This window comes from Gymnodraco acuticeps, unplaced genomic scaffold (genome assembly GCF_902827175.1).
Source record: "Gymnodraco acuticeps unplaced genomic scaffold, fGymAcu1.1, whole genome shotgun sequence".
NCBI lineage: Eukaryota > Metazoa > Chordata > Actinopteri > Perciformes > Bathydraconidae > Gymnodraco > Gymnodraco acuticeps.
This window is the reverse complement of record NW_022990271.1, coordinates 4,094,374-4,111,325: the sequence shown is the minus strand read 5'-3', so window position 1 is coordinate 4,111,325 and position 16,952 is coordinate 4,094,374. Positions and strand designations below refer to the sequence as shown.

Sequence of the window (16,952 nt, the reverse complement as noted above, 5' to 3'; positions counted from 1 at the left end):
AGAGTGGTAATTATCAAAGCAGCTTGATGCCAGATAGTCTGACTTTTATCCCTGATATCACCAAGGCTCCAGAAGCAGTAGGTCCTACATTTTTTATAATTCATCATATATTAGACATCTTGATTCTTTCAAACTATCGATAACAAGAAGAGAGGAACTTAACACTGTCACATTTGTTTAAAGTCTCATTTGGATGGATGTCAGCTGTGCACACTGGAGAACACATATGAAAGGGTATCAGTATGTGAGCCAGCCGGTAGTGCAGGGGTCAAAGCCAAAAGGCCCTAACAAGTGACACAATCCATGAAAGGATTAACGATAGAACGTGGAACAGAATGATCAATGACAGAAACAAGAGGCGGGTATGAGTACATTCAAGTGTAGTTTAAGACAGCAGCATACAGAGGCAAGTGGAAGTTCAGTAAGAGAATATATGACAGAGGGAGCTGAAGTATTTATTCAACACTTCTTTGTTGTTTAGACTCAGTACATGGAGCGATGACTTGAGCTCGTGTAGAGGAGAACGAGCCAGCAGGTAGAGATGGACTGTGCTGCTTTGTTACCCTGTACAGTGTAAACACACATTTCTTACTTTAAAACAAGCACCCTGAGGGAGTGTGGGATAGATATGACTTAAAGGGTTGGGAGAAAGCAATATAGTTATAGCAAGTAAAGGCATTGGAAAAACACCAACCGCTATCACACTTACAGAGTTTGTGATTGAATGAACTGTCTGCTGTATCAAGATTTTTTTCTTTTGCCTGATCATGTGTTTTGTTTTTTAAAAAGGGAAGATTTACCAATACAAGTTATTATTGCCCAAAGTGAAGTATTATAGAAATTAGACCAAAATAAATACACCCAAAAATTATATTAAACCGAGAAAGTCGTTTGAAAAATCTGGACAAGGCAATATTACATTTGTAGCTCTTAGGCTGTTGATCCTGTGGTCCAGACTAAAATACTTCAGCCCTTATGTGATTAATTGCAATGAAATAGTGTGTCAAAAATGCTGGGAAATGTATATCAGCCTCAGGGTAACTTGTAGTATTGTAGCTGTAATTATAGTCACTTTTTGTTTCACTTCCTTATATCTTTTTGTGAAAATAGTGAGAGTGAAATATTGAACAACCACATTACTGCATCTTCTCTGACAACATCCAGACGGACCTTCTCACCCTGATGTTCATAGATTCTGGTTCAGCCTTTCATCTCCTAACAGACTCTTCTGTCACCTCTCCAGCTCAGTGTGAACACTGCAGGCTGGATTTCGCTGACAGATTTCAGGTCATTGGTGTTCGTTAATAGCAGCACGTTTTCATCCAGCGGCTCCCTGGGGGTTCATGTTCTCTCCTCATGACTGCCGAAGCCAATATTTAGATAGACATTTCATCGTGCTCACGGACGAGTCATTCTCTCTGCTGGAAGGAAGAACTGGACGCGTTCACGTAGAGCAGGGGTGTCAAACTCAATTTCATCACGGGCCACATTCGCATAAAGGTTGCACTCAAAGGGCCGGTTGTAACTATATAAATATATAATATATATATATATAAAATAATGTAGTATATTACATTATTGCCTCAGAATTTGATTATTACCGGATAGGATAATAACTTAGTAATTAACTATGTCTGAAAGCAGAAGCCCAGAGCGCATGTCACAAAACGAGATGCATTGTGGGGCATGTAGTTTATGGGCAACCTGCTTCTGAAAAGTGGCATTCAACCATATAATGAACGTATAATATTCTTTGCAAGCTCTTGTGGGGCCACTTAGGGGCGGATTGGGACGAATTCCGATGGGCCGGTACTGAAGCGGGCCGGTCGGACGATGTGGGCTGGTCGGATAAGTCACTAGCACCCCGTCCCCGTCCAAATTCACTCGCGGTACCGAGGTGGGCGTTACCGAAGTGGGCCGGTCGAGAGTCCCGGTCCCAGTCCGCTCCTGGCCGCATAAAATCATAAAATGAAGTCGCAGGCCGGATTTGGCCCCCGGGCCTTGAGTTTGAGACCCCTGATGTAGAGGATGGCTTTGTGTCAGGCTTTGATGTATTCTTCCTTGAGATGGATGTTATAAAAACCAAGGACAAAATACTTTTATTGAAATGCACCGTCCAGAGCACATTATTATCACTGCTGTCTTTGATTAACAGCTGTTAAAGCACAGAAGGCTCTAATGGAGATACCAACATACTGTGTGTACTCTCCTGCATGTGTTTCTGTTAGCCAGTGAGAGGGGTAGATCAAACTAAAATGACACATCCAGTAATGAGTTCATTTCCACAGCAACTTGGCTGTTTTCTATGTTGGCACCGTAATGATGAACCATGCTTTCAATTAATGTAGTTAGTTAGATTGTTTTCTTGCCAGCAGGATTATGGAAAAACTACTACTGATTTTCAGGAAACTTGTAGGAAGGGTGGGAAAGAGAGACGGATCAAACTCTCAGGGCGGATTCAAGCATTATATTTCACCTTGTGAAAAATTCAGCGGAGGTCTGCGCTATCGAATCAGACTGACGTTTTAATATTGCATGTCGTTTATTGGTCGTGAAAATAGGTTATCAAATGTAGTAGGCAAATTGAGATGATGACCCAATGACGGGGCTTTAAATACTATCCCCTGGCTGCTAGCTCACAACTGGTACTGGTAGCCTACTGGATGTGTAATTAGTACATTGTGTAACTTCTATTATTATTATTTTTTAATAATATTAAGCTATCTTTGGCTCTTTACTTGCTGTAATAAATGTACATTTCCCCTCTGTGGGATGAATAAAGGTATTCTGATTACAATTCATCCTGATGGGAACACATCTTTTAGAGATCAACATCAAAGTCAATGGGATTCATCTCCTGGGAACCATGAATAACCGTACAAAGTTTTGTGGCAGTCCATGTTGTAGATTTTAAGATATTCCACTAAATAAATGAATATTGCTCTCAGGAGATCAACAAACCGAGAAGGAGTTGTGCTCTGGGGACCATGAGTAAATCTAGTAATGTTCATAGCATCCATTCAAGGGTCGTTGAGATAAGTTTGTGGCTTAAAACTCGAAATGACGTGAAGGATTCCATTAAAAAACATCCTATTTTTATTATAAACAACTTTTGTAACCTCAACATAATAACATTTTGGGCTAATAAATGGTTCAAACTGAATTAAATGTGACTATTTCTTAACAAAATTAACTGATGCTACGCCTAAAATCAATACAACAGTAACAATGCATATATCGTGCTTAATAGGAATAATATGCATCGTTTATACAGTATAATGTATGAGAAAGAAGGCATCATTTAAAGGCTGATGTGGTTTTTGTAGTACCTTCTGCACTTGGAGTTGAACTGATTTGACTTGAATTTAAATTTGGAACAAATTGATGAATGTCTCGTGTGCATCGACCAGGGTATATTAATATGAATAAGCTATGTATAAAAATGAGTTATACAATTAACAACACAAAGAAACCTAGCATTTCATTTGCATGCCCTTTAAAAAAAAGTAACATCCACCGTGAAAATTCCTAAAAGTTAAAATTTGGCAGGATCATGATTTGTCAGGCCCTGCTGCAAGGGCTCCCTGGAAATAAGCAGGATATGTGAGGATATGAAGACAAAGCAATCCCGCGCCGCATGACACTTGACCTAGCCGTCCTCAAGGACAGCAGGATGTGGATAAATGAGACATTACTGTCTGAGCAGCAGATCTGCAACTCTTTCTTTAGCCAGCGTGATGAACTGCTGTGTCATGCTGCCTTTGTTCGGTGTGTTGGGGGGAGTACTAAAGATGGGTGGCTCCAGTCTGCTAAACGGGCAGAAAATGACCTAATGGAAAAGTATTACATTTTAATGGGGAGGGTTCTAAAGACAAATTAATTAATGCCTTGACTTGTTAAAGGGCCTCCATAAAACATCTCACAGACGCCCCCTGCTCCCTGGAGTCTTCATCAGTAGGTCTTTGCCAGCCGACCTCAGCACAATGGGTGCCAGGACTTTTTCTTACGCTGCAAAAACACTGAGATCCTCACTTCCTCCTCACATCCGCAAACTGGAACCATCCCCTAAACTAGCTTACTGTATGTAGCCGCAACGTCAGCATCTCATTTCTGAGCTCTGCTTTGTAGCTTATTGTATATGTTATTACTGATGTTATGTGATGCAAGGTAAACTTCAATGACATGAATTTAAACGGATTTATAGTTATTAACTGTAACTTCCTTTTGCCAGTAGGTGGCGCTATGACTATGATTCAAAATTGGCAGGTGTTTTCAGGCCAGAACTCGCATCAAACGTGTGACTTTGTCAGGGATTTAAAAAATATTTAATTTTTATAAACAAAAACATCATGCTTATAATGCTGTAAAATCCCCAAAAAATACTGATTAATCGTGGTGTTTAAAATGTTGTCTTATTTAGATTTGTGGTACAAACCAGTTTTCTTTCCAGAAAAATACACCATGTGTACATAAATCAACAACAGGAACAAAGGAAACCGGGCATCAACTAAAAAAGCACATTCAGCAGAATGCTATCATTGTTCTGCAAAGTTTTCTACCATGGGCAGTTACTTTGCAAGGCCTCATAATTATCAGTTGAAATTGTGGGAGATCTCTCCAGGAAAAGCATCCCAGTGTTGGACATCCGCTGAACAGCAGCCGAATTTAAGGAAAGCGAGTTGTTATTCCCAGTTTCTCTGATGACTAAATAACAAACTTGTTCCGGATGATCTCTCCACCCTCCACCTCCACCTGCTCGTAAAGCCACTTCCTGTCGCAACGGCACTCGACCCCGCACTTGCGAGAGTTGCACCCGTTGCAGGGGTAAAAGCAGCCCATACAGTCCACATCCAGGCAGTCACACATGTCTTTATTGTTGGAGAGCAGTCGGCCTTTGTTGTCGTACACTTTGTTCTTGGCTCCAATAGACTGTCTGCAGGCACAAGCGGAAAAACTGACATTAGCAATACGTTTCATTGAAGCATTTTTCCTCTCTGGTGTTTGCTCCTTAATTACCATTTTATATTTGTTTTATGTCTTGGAGTAAAACATTACGATAGTGGAATATAAATGTACATTTTGCATTATAAAACTCAGTGGGCATCCACGTAGTCTGAAAATGACCATTCATTTTGAGAAACATTTACTGAGTGGTGAAAACCATGGGACAGCTTTACAGCTCTATTTTCACATCTAAATTCATATTTTCTAAATCTCATTTGCCTGTCCAGGGTCTAAGAAAAAATGTACCCGTTGGACATTTCTACAGCATTGATACAATCAGATTGGGATGTTGTTGTTTTTTTTTAGAAGGTGCTTCAACAGTTAACTACTTATTCCCTTCATATTAGTTACTAGAACTCTATTTTGTTTTCTTCCTTCAAGACAATGGAAGACATCTATAAAGTTGAACTCAACAGGTCTTTTGAACATCCTCCCTAATGCGCCCCCTGCGGTGAGCTCTGGTACTGAACAAACAAGCAGGGAAACCGGACGACTATAAATAGAAACAATACAGTCAGACAAATATGTAATGATACTGCCTGGTCCTTTAACCGGCGTTAGGAACGTTATTTATTTGACAGATTGTTTCTAAAACAACAGCTAAATACTAAATGATATTCTGACAAAAACATCCGACTGTTTTCATGGTCATGGTTTGGACAGAGTAATAAATGATGAGGTCGAGATGATTCCATTTTGCTCACTTTTCTGTTCAGCTGGATTGTATCCCATCCTCTCAATCAAAGCTGAATACAGCTACGATTTCCTCATGTAACACACGTTTACTCTTTCACATTAGATACTCAAGATTTTCTCAGGTGGATAATTCTTCCTGCCATTAAAAACTTAAAAATATATGCTCAAATATCTCGACTAAACAAAAACTGCCTGGTTTTGTTATCAGAGAACACAAATTAATCACAAAATATGTTAAGACCCCAAATAATCTGAGATATGTCACCAGCAGCTGTTTTTAAATTTGGCTCAGCAACCATTCCCACACAAAGCAAACTAGCGCCTGAAAGGAACGGCATCAGGTTAATCTGTGATGGGCTACATTCTGCAAAGCACTTACAAGGACACTTATTCACTTCTCTGAATAGTAGAGATAAACAGATGAAAACTCTAAAGAAAAACTTCTATGAAAGAATTCAGTAGAGCAACAGGGAGAATACAGAAACACCCACACCGTTTCTCACCTGTCAGACGGCTGTTTCCCTCCACGGCCTCCTCGTCCACCCTGTGACAAAATACATGTATACATGTTAAGCCAACTATTTTAATTCATGCATTTGCTTAAATTAACTTAAGGAAAAAAAACATTAAAATAATTATCTTAAGAAAACAGTGAAGATTTGTTTCGAATGACCATGTTCAACCAGTGGGTGTTCATTTTGGCTCTGACTGGTAAAGCAGAAACTACCAGAATCAGAATCAGGTTTATTGCAAGTTACGTTTACACATATAAGGAGTTTGCTTTGGTATCTGGTGGTGCGAACAAAAACAATCATAGAAAAATAAGTTGCAATAGTATTATTGGGGAATCTTATGTTGTGCGATGTTTGCGCCGGAGACGCTTCATCCAGAAACAGCACTCCGGTTAGAGAGTTCACACGGAGACAAGGAACACAGTCTTTGGACTTTAATTAGCTTGAATGCTTCTTACAACAGCTATAGCAGTATTGAATCATGAATGAATGTAGAATGATTGCATCATTTATTCTTCACTAACACACATGGTAAACAAACCGCTCGAGGACCCGCAGTTGCCCACTCCAGCTGTCCCCAAATGTGCCTGACCAAAAAACACAAACTATACAACGCAGACTAAAGAAAACAAGGGGAATTTACAACAGCCGCCCCCAGAGTAGCATAGCTATTATGTAAAACAGAATAAATTCCCTAAGGTGTAGCGGAAGTCCCTGGATCAGCATCGTCGTCCGATAAAGCGGGTAGCTGCACAAGGCGTGCCACGGGTCGCAGGTACGTCCTGTCCCCGACTTGAACCTCAGCCGACCGGATGCATCCATCAGCACTGGCCTTCAGCTTGACGACCTTCCCCACTGGCCAGTGGGCACGTGGAAGCTGAGGATCAACTATCATCACGACAGTACCTTGAAGAAGACCATCAGTGTGCTGCCGCAACTTCTGGCGGACTTGAAGGGATGGCAAGTAGCTTCTGATGAACTGCACCCAGAAGTGGTCAACCATCATTTGACAATGACGCCACCGCCTCTTGCTGAGGGTGTCTGTAGCGTATGATACTTGTTGAAGGGAGGCATTCCGCCGCCCCATCAGCAACATGCTTGGCGTCACAGGATCTGGATCTGCGAGGTCTGATGACACATAGCCTAAGGGTTTGGCATTTAGGATACCTTCCACCTCAACTAACAAGGTAAGGAGGACTTCTCCCTGGAGAGACTGAGTGCCGATCACCACTTGTAGAGCCTTCTTGACTGGATTGTATCTCGCACTCCCACGCACCACCAAAGTGGGGAGATGCTGGAGGGTTAAAGCGAAACTTGATCTGTTTCTTGGCAAGTTCCTCTTGCAGTTAGGGCATCATTCCAGCAAACGCCTCCTCAAGCTCCCTAGCTGCTCCCCGGAAGTTTGTCCCCTGATCTGAGAGAATCTCGAAGGGGGTGCCGCGCAGAGCGATGAATCGCCTCAAGGCCAAGAAGAAAGCATCTGCATCGATGCTATTAAGCAGATCTAGGTGGACACAGCGAGTGGTGAGACATTTAAAGATGACTCCCCATCGTTTTTCACTGCGCCGCCCTACCTTGACGGTATACGGCCCAAAACAGTCGACCCCAGTAGAGAAGAATGGAGGCTTGAGGAGCCGCAGAAGGCAAGTCGGCCATAATCGGTATCACTGGCTTCACTTTCCACTTCCTGCATCCAGTGCAAGTCCTCTGATGATGCTTGACGGCCTGTCTTCCACGCAGGACCCAGTACTGGCGCCTAGTCTCAGCAAAGACCCTGTCGGGCCCTGGATGGAGCAAGCGCTCGTCCATGTCCTTAATGAGGAGTTTTGTGACTACATGACTGGGATCGAGAACAATGGGGTGAATTTCCATATCACAAGAAGTCTCCAGGTGGCGAAATCTTCCACCGACGCGGATCAGACCCATTGCAGGATCAATCTCCGGTGAAAGCATACTGAGCTTACTGCCAGGTTTTACTTAAGACACTCAATCTCCTCTTGGAAGCATTCTGCTTGGCTGCGCTGCAACAGGAGGCTTTCAGCGTCACGCAGGTCAGATTGAGGCAAGGAAAGGTCAGTTGCCGCCCCGTGAAGTAACTGCTTGGTGGCCTCGACCAAGTCTGTCCATGGTTGCGTTCCGATAATCCAAAAATCAGCTCCTAAGTTCTAACCCTATCTCCTATTCCTTGACCTCTGAGTGAAACGTCACGGGGTTAAGGGATAGTGGATAAAAGAATTCAAAAGGACTTAGGAGAAGAGACTGCGGTACTTTAGAGAATCCGAATGCACTTTCACTATCCGACGTGTTTATGATGCGCCAGCGGACGTCATTGTGTGTGTCTGCTGCTGTGGGGAAACTATGGAAACTACAGTTTTCTATACAGTGGACTACAACATGGATGTTTAATAAGAACGAGGGACTACTGTAAACTCATCTAGAGACTCTGCACCGTGCTCTGATGCTGTTGCTTTATGCTTTATGAACGTGGACAACAGAGAAACATATTCTTCATGACCAAAGTTGGAATTGAAATAAAAAAGGAAAGTGAAACTTATGCTCGTCACCCTCCGTCTCCCTCCGGTCCACATTAATACAAATCATCCCAATACGTATGATTGTATGAACTATGAAAATATCTTAAAATCAATACAGATGTATTTATTATAAAAGTCCTTAACACCTATCACTGTGTACATCACCATTCAAACATCTTTTAAAAGTTGAACAAACTCCACATAGCTCAGTAGTAAAGACTGTGAGATGTTGACTTTATTTGATCATTTCAGTAAAAACTAATGTTCATATTTCTCTTTTTGATTATAATACTGATGAACGTTCAGAAAAAAGCACTTTGGCAACTTACCACATACGTTTTAAAATGCTTAATAAGCACCGTAACTTTCATGATATAATTTCTCCGTCATAATCGGTTGTTTCCGTGAACGGCCGACTGTTGTGATGGCAAATGCTGCGGCTGCAATGCATTGTGGGACAGCATTTTCTCCTCTCCTTTCGGTTAGGGAGGTTCAGTGGTTCCTAAGCTAAAGGAGGTTATAAAGGAAGTTTGAAACCTCCTTTCCTTTCATTTGGAGAATTGGAACGGCACTTATCATGGCTGCCAGTGACGTACTTCCGGGTCATTTCACTCCGTTAGGAAGGTTCCTAAGCTAAATGGACTATTGGAATGCAACCCATGTGTCAAACTGTGTGACATCTGGTGTTGGAGGTACTGAACTGGTTTGTGTTAGGCCGCAGAAGGTAGCTCGTTTGTGCTCGTCAGTATCTTCGGGCTCTGTGGGGGCAGGAAGCGACGGCCATTGGTCAGACAGGCCACGTAGGAATATTGGACCTTGAATCCACCGATTTGGTGCCGCCAGCTCAGCTACTGTCTTGCCACGGGTGAGGTCATCGGCTGGATTATTGGCTGTGTCAACATACCGCCAGGTGTGCTCGGCTGTCAATTCCTGGATCTCAGATACCCTGGTTCCCACGAAGACTTTGAACCTACATGACTCTGACGTCAGCCAAGTCAGGACTGTGGTGGAATCAGTCCAAAGATAGGTCTGGGTGATGTTTAAGGTGAGCTCTCGATGGAGAAGAGAGGATAGCTGAGCTCCTGTCAACGCTGCAGAGAGTTCCAACCTTGGCATCGACTGCTGGCGCTTCGGGGCTACCCTAGACCTTGCCATGACAAATGACACATGGACTTTGTCACCAACCTTCGTTGCGAGGTAAGCTACAGAACCATATGCCTGTTCGGAGGCGTCACAGAAGACGTGCAGAGTGTAGTCGGTGGCTTCAGTTGCAGCCTCCAGTGGCGTGTAGGTTCGTGGCAGGGTGATGTCCGCCAGCCTGGGGAGTTCCCTCTCCCAGCTGGACCAAGCCTGAACAATATCAAGAGGAAGGTTTGGGTTGTCCCAGCTCCTCTTCTTCACCCACAACTTCTGAACAAGCACTTTGGCCCTCGTAGTGTAAGGAATAATGGCTCCGAGAGGGTCATATTGCCGGGCAAGCACCTCATATATGTGGCGCATACCTTAGTGTGTCGCCCACCTTCACCCTCTCAGTACGGGTTTCCAGGATACTCACGGCTTCCTGGTCCAATCGGGACCGTACTACTAGCCTTTCACTCTTGAACGGGAGTACATCAAGCTGCCAGAGACGTTCAACATGTTGGTAGAGGTCATCTGCTGCTGGCTTGACAGATGTGAAGTAGCATGAAGTCATCTGAGATGTTAGCCCATCTGGACCCTGAAGTGCCCAGCCGAGTGCTGTATTTATGGCTGTGGGTCCACCTTTGGGGCCGACCCTGACTGGCTCCGTTGCTGTGATCAAGTGGGTGCAATCCGAGCCGATTAGCAGTAACGGCTGAACTTTACTAAAGTTCTTCAGTGGAAGCCCCTTCAGGTGGCGATAACGCTTCTGGAGTGCGGTCACAGGGTAGGACTGCTCTGATAAGGCTATCTGACCCGCTGTAAAGGCACTCGTAATGAGGTGCTGCTTAAGAGGCTGTGTCAGAGAGGCCACATGGAAGTCAACAGACTCACCATTGAGGCTGGCCACATCTTGGCGGATGGTCTGCAGAAAGAGAGACTCAGCTTCCCCTTTGAGTCCCAGGTGTTGAACTGCAGCTGGCAGTATCATCGTTCGTTCAGCCCCATCGTCCAGGATCGCGTAGGTGTCAAGGGACTTGTGCCCATGGCTGATGATGACTGGCACCACCTTGAGGTAGACCTTCCCTCCTTGCTTGGAGTTGAAGAGCACAGCACGATTCTTTGGCGTGATGAGGTAGACGCGTGGACTTGGCTTAGTAACACAATGAAGAACTCTGAGGTGTATTTCCTGGCACTCACTGCATGCTTTCTTTAAGTTACAAGCTTCTTGCCGGTGGTTGGTGCGACCGCAGTTACGACAACATTTGCCGTCTACTATCCATTTTTCAACCATCTCCTGAGAGCACTGGAGGATGTTTGAACACTGACAGGTAATGCTCATCACTCTTACAGAAGAGACACATCCTCTTGAATTTCTGCTGCTTAGCCTCTGGCCGAGTCGTCTCTGAAGGATGATGGTTTTCAGCTTCAGACTTGTCAGAGCCATGGTAAACTGAGACCTGATGGTTGCGAGGCCTTGGTGCAGGAAATTGATTGTCTCTTTTAGGGGGATGTATACCTTCACTCCGATGGCGCTGTGCCATCCTTTCAGATAGTCGTTGAGCTTCGGCCTTCCCCCTTAGCCAGTTGGAGAGGTCGCGGAGGTTGTACGGGTTTAGGTTGTTTGTGTTAAGGCGACCTTGAACCTGTAGATGCTCCACGAAGCTGTCCCTTGAATGGTTAGGGAGCTTGCTAAGGAGCCGATCGACATGGCCAGTCGACATCACTTCCATCCCGTTGGGTCCCTCCAGCGACGTCAGCATACCTACTAATAGGTCAACGCTTAGCGCGAAGCTCTGGAATGTTTTGGTATCTCCAGCTTTGAGGTCAAGAGAGTTCAGTATAGTTGCGATCTCGCTTTGTACAAGCTGGTGTGGCTGTCCATATTGCCGCTGTAAGGCCTGCCGTGTAAGGCTGGGCGTAATACCTGCAGGACTGGGCTATTAACTGGGCCTCATCCAGAACTAGTTGTTCCATGAGAACACAGTACTTGTAATGTTCAGACAGTTCAGTGTGGTCACTGAGTAGTGGTCCAGCGCCATCTTTAGGTCAGTAAATTCTCTCTCGCTGTCACGCACCAATTTAGGCAGTTTAGGTACTGGGACTGGCAGTCTAGGAGGCAGGGGAGCACTTGACCCGTACAGTGACTGCTGTGGTTGAACGGAATACTGGACGGGCAGGGCTGGTACAGGCTGCTGCATTAATGGACCAGGGGTGGAAGGCACTAGTTGATAGGCTGGCTGAGCCGATGGGCCAGGCTGCAGTTGGTACGCCGATTTTAGATGACCCTGCTGGTACTGCGGCGGCTGGTACTGCGGCTGCTGGTACTGCGGCTGTTGGTACTGCGGCTGTTGGTACTGCGGCTGTTGGTACTGCGGCTGTTGGTATGCATACTGTGCCGGAAGGACAGGCAGAGACTGATACGCTGTCTGCTGGGGGACATCAGACTGTGTATAAGGTGAAGGCGCTACAGACCATTTGTGTGGCACGTAGGAAGATTGCTGAGGCATAACCACTGGATGTTGGGCCACTGGCTGTTGTGTAGCTGGTAGCTGGTGAGCCGGGTACAGCGCTGGTGCGTACTGTGGTTGATATGGTGGTTGGACAGGTGCAGCCGGAACATATTGGTGTGCTGCGGATGTCGTCGTCATAAACTGATATGGGATTTGTGTTGCCGCCTGCATGCTGCCATACATGGTTGTCACAGGAGGAGGTACAGGCTGGTATGGCTGGTGAGCAGGCTGGTACCCTGTAGTTGTCAGCAGTTGTTGGCCAACGTGACCGGCTGCCTGCATCCCTTGGACGATAGGTGACGACATGACCGTGTTTCTAGCCAGAAGTGCTGTTGTCTTAGAAACAGCTCCCAACAACCGTGCAGATGTGACTGTTGGTGGTAGAGATTGAGTCAATATACTTCTCTCCTGATTCTGACTCGGCATGAAGGCTGGGAGGGCTTGAGACTGGAATGTCGCTGTAGTCGTGCACAGCAATGTTGTCGTTGGCAGCTTATCCTGATGATTGGTGGATAACGGCTGCTGCTGTAAGGTGCGGTTATCTCCTTGTGAGTCCAACCAGTGTGAGTGGGTTGGAGGTGGATGTGACGAGAGGGGGCCAGATCCGTTCTCACTGAGGCTGTATTCTGACGATTGGTGACTGTAGCAGCTCTGCTCTGAGGGAGATGGCAGTCGAGGCCTCACACACATATTCTGCAGGTCAGGCATGCTGCTAGCATAAGGTACCATGTCCCACAAATTTGCCTTATTTGCTGCTCCTGGCCAGGAGTAAGAGGGAGGGCGTCCAATTGCAGTGTGTAGCTGGTCACTCTCAGCTGCTAACCCGGTTTGCAGGCTAAGTGACCGCAGCTGACTCGCACTGTCATATTGGAGGGGGGTAGGATTAGGCAAGAGAGACTGTGGGCATTGGTAAGCTGACCTTCTAGCCTTGCAGGTGTGTTGGAAGCTGTCGCTGTCTTCCTCCATGAGCTCCAATCGTAGCTGTTACTGTTTCCTGTACATCCATGGCGCTGTCGTGGGTGAAGCTTTCCGGCTCGAAGGACCAATATTGGGGAATCTTATGTTGTGCGATGTTTGCGCCGGAGCCGCTTCATCCAGAAACAGCACTCCGGTTAGAGAGTTCACACGGAGACAAGGAATACAGTCTTTGGACTTTAATTAGCTTGAATGCTTCTTACAACAGCTATAGCAGTATTGAATCATGAATGAATGTAGAATGATTGCATCATTTATTCTTCACTAACGCACATGGTAAACAAACCACTCGAGGACCCGCAGCTGCCCACTCCAGCTGTCCCCAAATGTGCCCGACCAAAAAACACAAACGATACAACGCAGACTAAAGAAAACAAGGGGAATTTACAACAAGTATATTATAGTAAGAAATATATAAGGATAAGTATTTTTAAGAAACAATTTAGAATTATAAAAGGATACTTGAGACAAGTATTCACACCTAATTTAAATGTAACTATAGAGAGAAAACCTTAAAAGCTAAAAAATGTATAAAACACTTATGACAATATATGGTAAACTACAGTGAATTCAATTTTTAAGTGGAGGGCTGTGTGCAAAAATGTGCAGAATGCAGTCAGAGAGCTGAGCCTGAACATGGCTCACAGTAGTTAGGGGAAAATAACAAGATGTTGTTCACGTGATGTGCATTAATGTCATGCATGTTTTTGGGTGTATAAAAAGTCAGTGTCAGTGTGGGTCCTGGGCCTTGTTGATTAGGCCGGTTTCAGAGGGGAAGAAACTGTCCAGGTGGCGAGAGGTTTTGGTCCTGATGGAGTGCAGCCTCCTGCCAGAGGGTAATTAATACTAATATGATACCTTAAAGGTTGAACTACACACAATGTGCCCTCAGTGCAGGCACAGTAAGAGAGAACTCACCCTCATTCCTCCTCTCCGGTCTCTGCGTTGACTGACGGCGTCTCTCGCTCTGTCTTTGTCTGCTTGTGTCGCCATTTGATTCACAACATTTGCCTCCTTTGGTACCACCCCTCTTTTACGAAGTTCAATCTGGGGAGTATTGGGATTATCTAGTCACTTTATATAAAATAAAACAGGATGAATTAAAACCAACTGCTACTGAATAACAGTCTCTACCACACCTTTGAGTCCTGCCCCTGGCTGAATATGGTGGGCACGGCGTCCTCCCTCAGGAACTGTTTTCCGTTGTAGTCCCTGAAGCAGTCGGCCCTGAAGTGCTCCGAGCAGAGGCAGGTGTTGGCTGTGGGGGTGAAGTTTTTCATCCCCAGGCTGTGCACCCATTTGCTGGCGAGTTGAGGTTTGCTTAGCGGGAACCTGATACGCAGGAGAGAGAGAGGCGAAGATTTCTAATGAGGATGCATGACTTTAACCATCAACACTTTTAAGATTATGTGATACAGCCTGAGGGTAAACTGTAGATACAAGAGGTCAACATCTCCTTAGATGATATACATTTTTCTTGCAACTAGACATGCTTTTACAGTTACATGAGCATATCTAAATGGGTAATCTTAACACCTGGACAAACTGCTGCCCACATATGTAAATCGTGTTCTCATTGACAGTATGTTGTGAGGGGTGTTGCTCTATATAATTGATACAGTGTATAAAGTAGCATCATGAGAAAATAATCAAGTAAAGTATAAGGACCTCATGTTTTCCTGAAGTACAATACTTGAGGAAATGCAGGGTTACATTACACCATTGGGAGCCAGTTAAAGATAAGTATACGTAAATGAATACAGCAATGAACCGAGCTACAACAGGTCATGTTTAGTTTAGGCTAAAGTCTGAGGCAGCATGGTATACATATGGTATCAATACGCAAATTGAAACCGAATGTTAGCTTATGGTTGAACTATTGTCAGTGACAGTCAGTGATGTAAAAGCAGATGTATTAATGTCGGTTTATTTACTGTGCCTTTCCTAAATGGCAGTTGATAGATCAGTTATCCTAAAACTCCCCCTCAGTCCGAGCGGTGAAAACTTACCTGTAAAATCTGATCTCCGACCCTTTGACAAACCTATTGTTGCACCCTATCGCTGCACATATTACGGGCATTGTGTATTTTCTGTTGCAGATACAGTGATTTTGCAGAATGAACAAAAACCACAGGCGACTTATTTGATATAGGGTCTTCTTCGGCGAAGTTAAAGATGTAGATCCACTTCAACTTCCTGTTCTTCCTTCAAAGACTCTGCCCTCTAGCGGCAGCTCAGATTTTCATCTTCACTGTCACCATCAACAGCAGATCATTTACTGGCTGAAATAATACATAATGCATTGTTGGCCAGATATATCTCTTTCTGCCTTAATATTGACCATGTCCGATAGAATGTCCAGTCTTAAATCTAGTTTTAGCCTCTAATATTGCAGGACATAGCAGCATTTTTTTAAATTACAGACATTGGGCTGGTGAAAAGTATTGTAGTATTGTAGTATTTTTTGTCTCTGGGTCTCTGGACATAATAAGACCTTATGCTAGTCTTCTGGAAAAACTGTTCCCTATTGTTGAACTTTGACAGAATAAACTATTCAAAGAGGCCAAATTTGAGGGACCCATCAGTATTGTTGTGCCCACTCAACATGTATCTGACCATGGCCACAAAGAACCAGTATCTTATTATGGCAGTTATTTGTAATGTTTAATGTCACAATCCTATTTTACTTTTGAACACAACATTTATTTTACCAAAACATCACAACTTGTTTGGGGGAGCTTGCTGGTTAATTCAATACATATAATATATATATTATTGTTGATGCATATAATGTTTTGGATCAATTTATTATGTAGGCTGGTAAAGAGGGTGGTGAACTTTATTCGAATGACTTTATATATTTCTGGATATCTTTATCCTTATCCAAATCAAAGCTCCTAAATACATAGTGGTGTACAATATTCCCTCCAAAATGTACGGGACTAGAATTATAAAGTAGCATAACATGGAAATACTCTGGAAAACTACTTCAAATACATTAGGGTAAAGGTAGCCTACATTCCACCGCTGGATGCTGCCCGTCAGCCTGCACTCTGGGCAGTAGAGCCCTCTCTCAGCCTGATGAAATCTGTTTCCTGCTGCGCCAGCCGAGCCACCCAGAGCCGCGGAATCACATGATATAACTACGCTGCTAGCGAGCTAACATGTTAGCTTTGGTTGTCAGAGCCGCTGTCAACAGACCCAAAAGGACGGAGTAGCAAACAAAGAAGAGGGTGCAAACTCATGAAGTCTCTGGCAAGTCAACCAACGTTGTCCCTTTGTCATGTTTGTGGTATCCTTGATGTGAAGTTAGCTAAGCTGGCTAAGTTGAACTTGTTAAAAGGGAGTTGCTTCCGAGGGCGGGGGTGTAAGCTAACCTAAACGATATTGGCCTTGTTGAGATTGACTCAGTCTGAAGCTAATCTCACCTAAACATCCGGTTCTGTATGTTTTTACTAGCAACATTTGAAGGCCAGCGAGTTAGCTAGTGATATATTCAAATGTTTTTTATGTTAGTTCATGTTGACGCTGAACCTGCAGTTAGCTACAATGATGTGTCTGTCAGTTAACTGTGTGCCTAACTAAGGTGAACCTGGCTA

General features: G+C 44.3%; 1 protein-coding gene across 1 annotated transcript; it reads right to left on the bottom strand.

Moving 5' to 3' along the window:
* Positions 1 to 3,073: 3,073 nt before the first annotated feature.
* Positions 3,074 to 15,572, bottom strand: arl14ep (ADP-ribosylation factor-like 14 effector protein). Its single transcript, XM_034221333.1, has 5 exons — positions 15,363 to 15,572; positions 14,493 to 14,685; positions 14,272 to 14,400; positions 6,204 to 6,244; positions 3,074 to 4,933 (listed from the first exon to the last, which is right to left on the bottom strand). The coding sequence occupies exons 1-5, from the start codon at positions 15,431 to 15,433 to the stop codon at positions 4,705 to 4,707; spliced, it is 663 nt and encodes a 220-aa protein (XP_034077224.1). The 5' UTR covers positions 15,434 to 15,572; the 3' UTR covers positions 3,074 to 4,704.
* Positions 15,573 to 16,952: the final 1,380 nt, after the last annotated feature.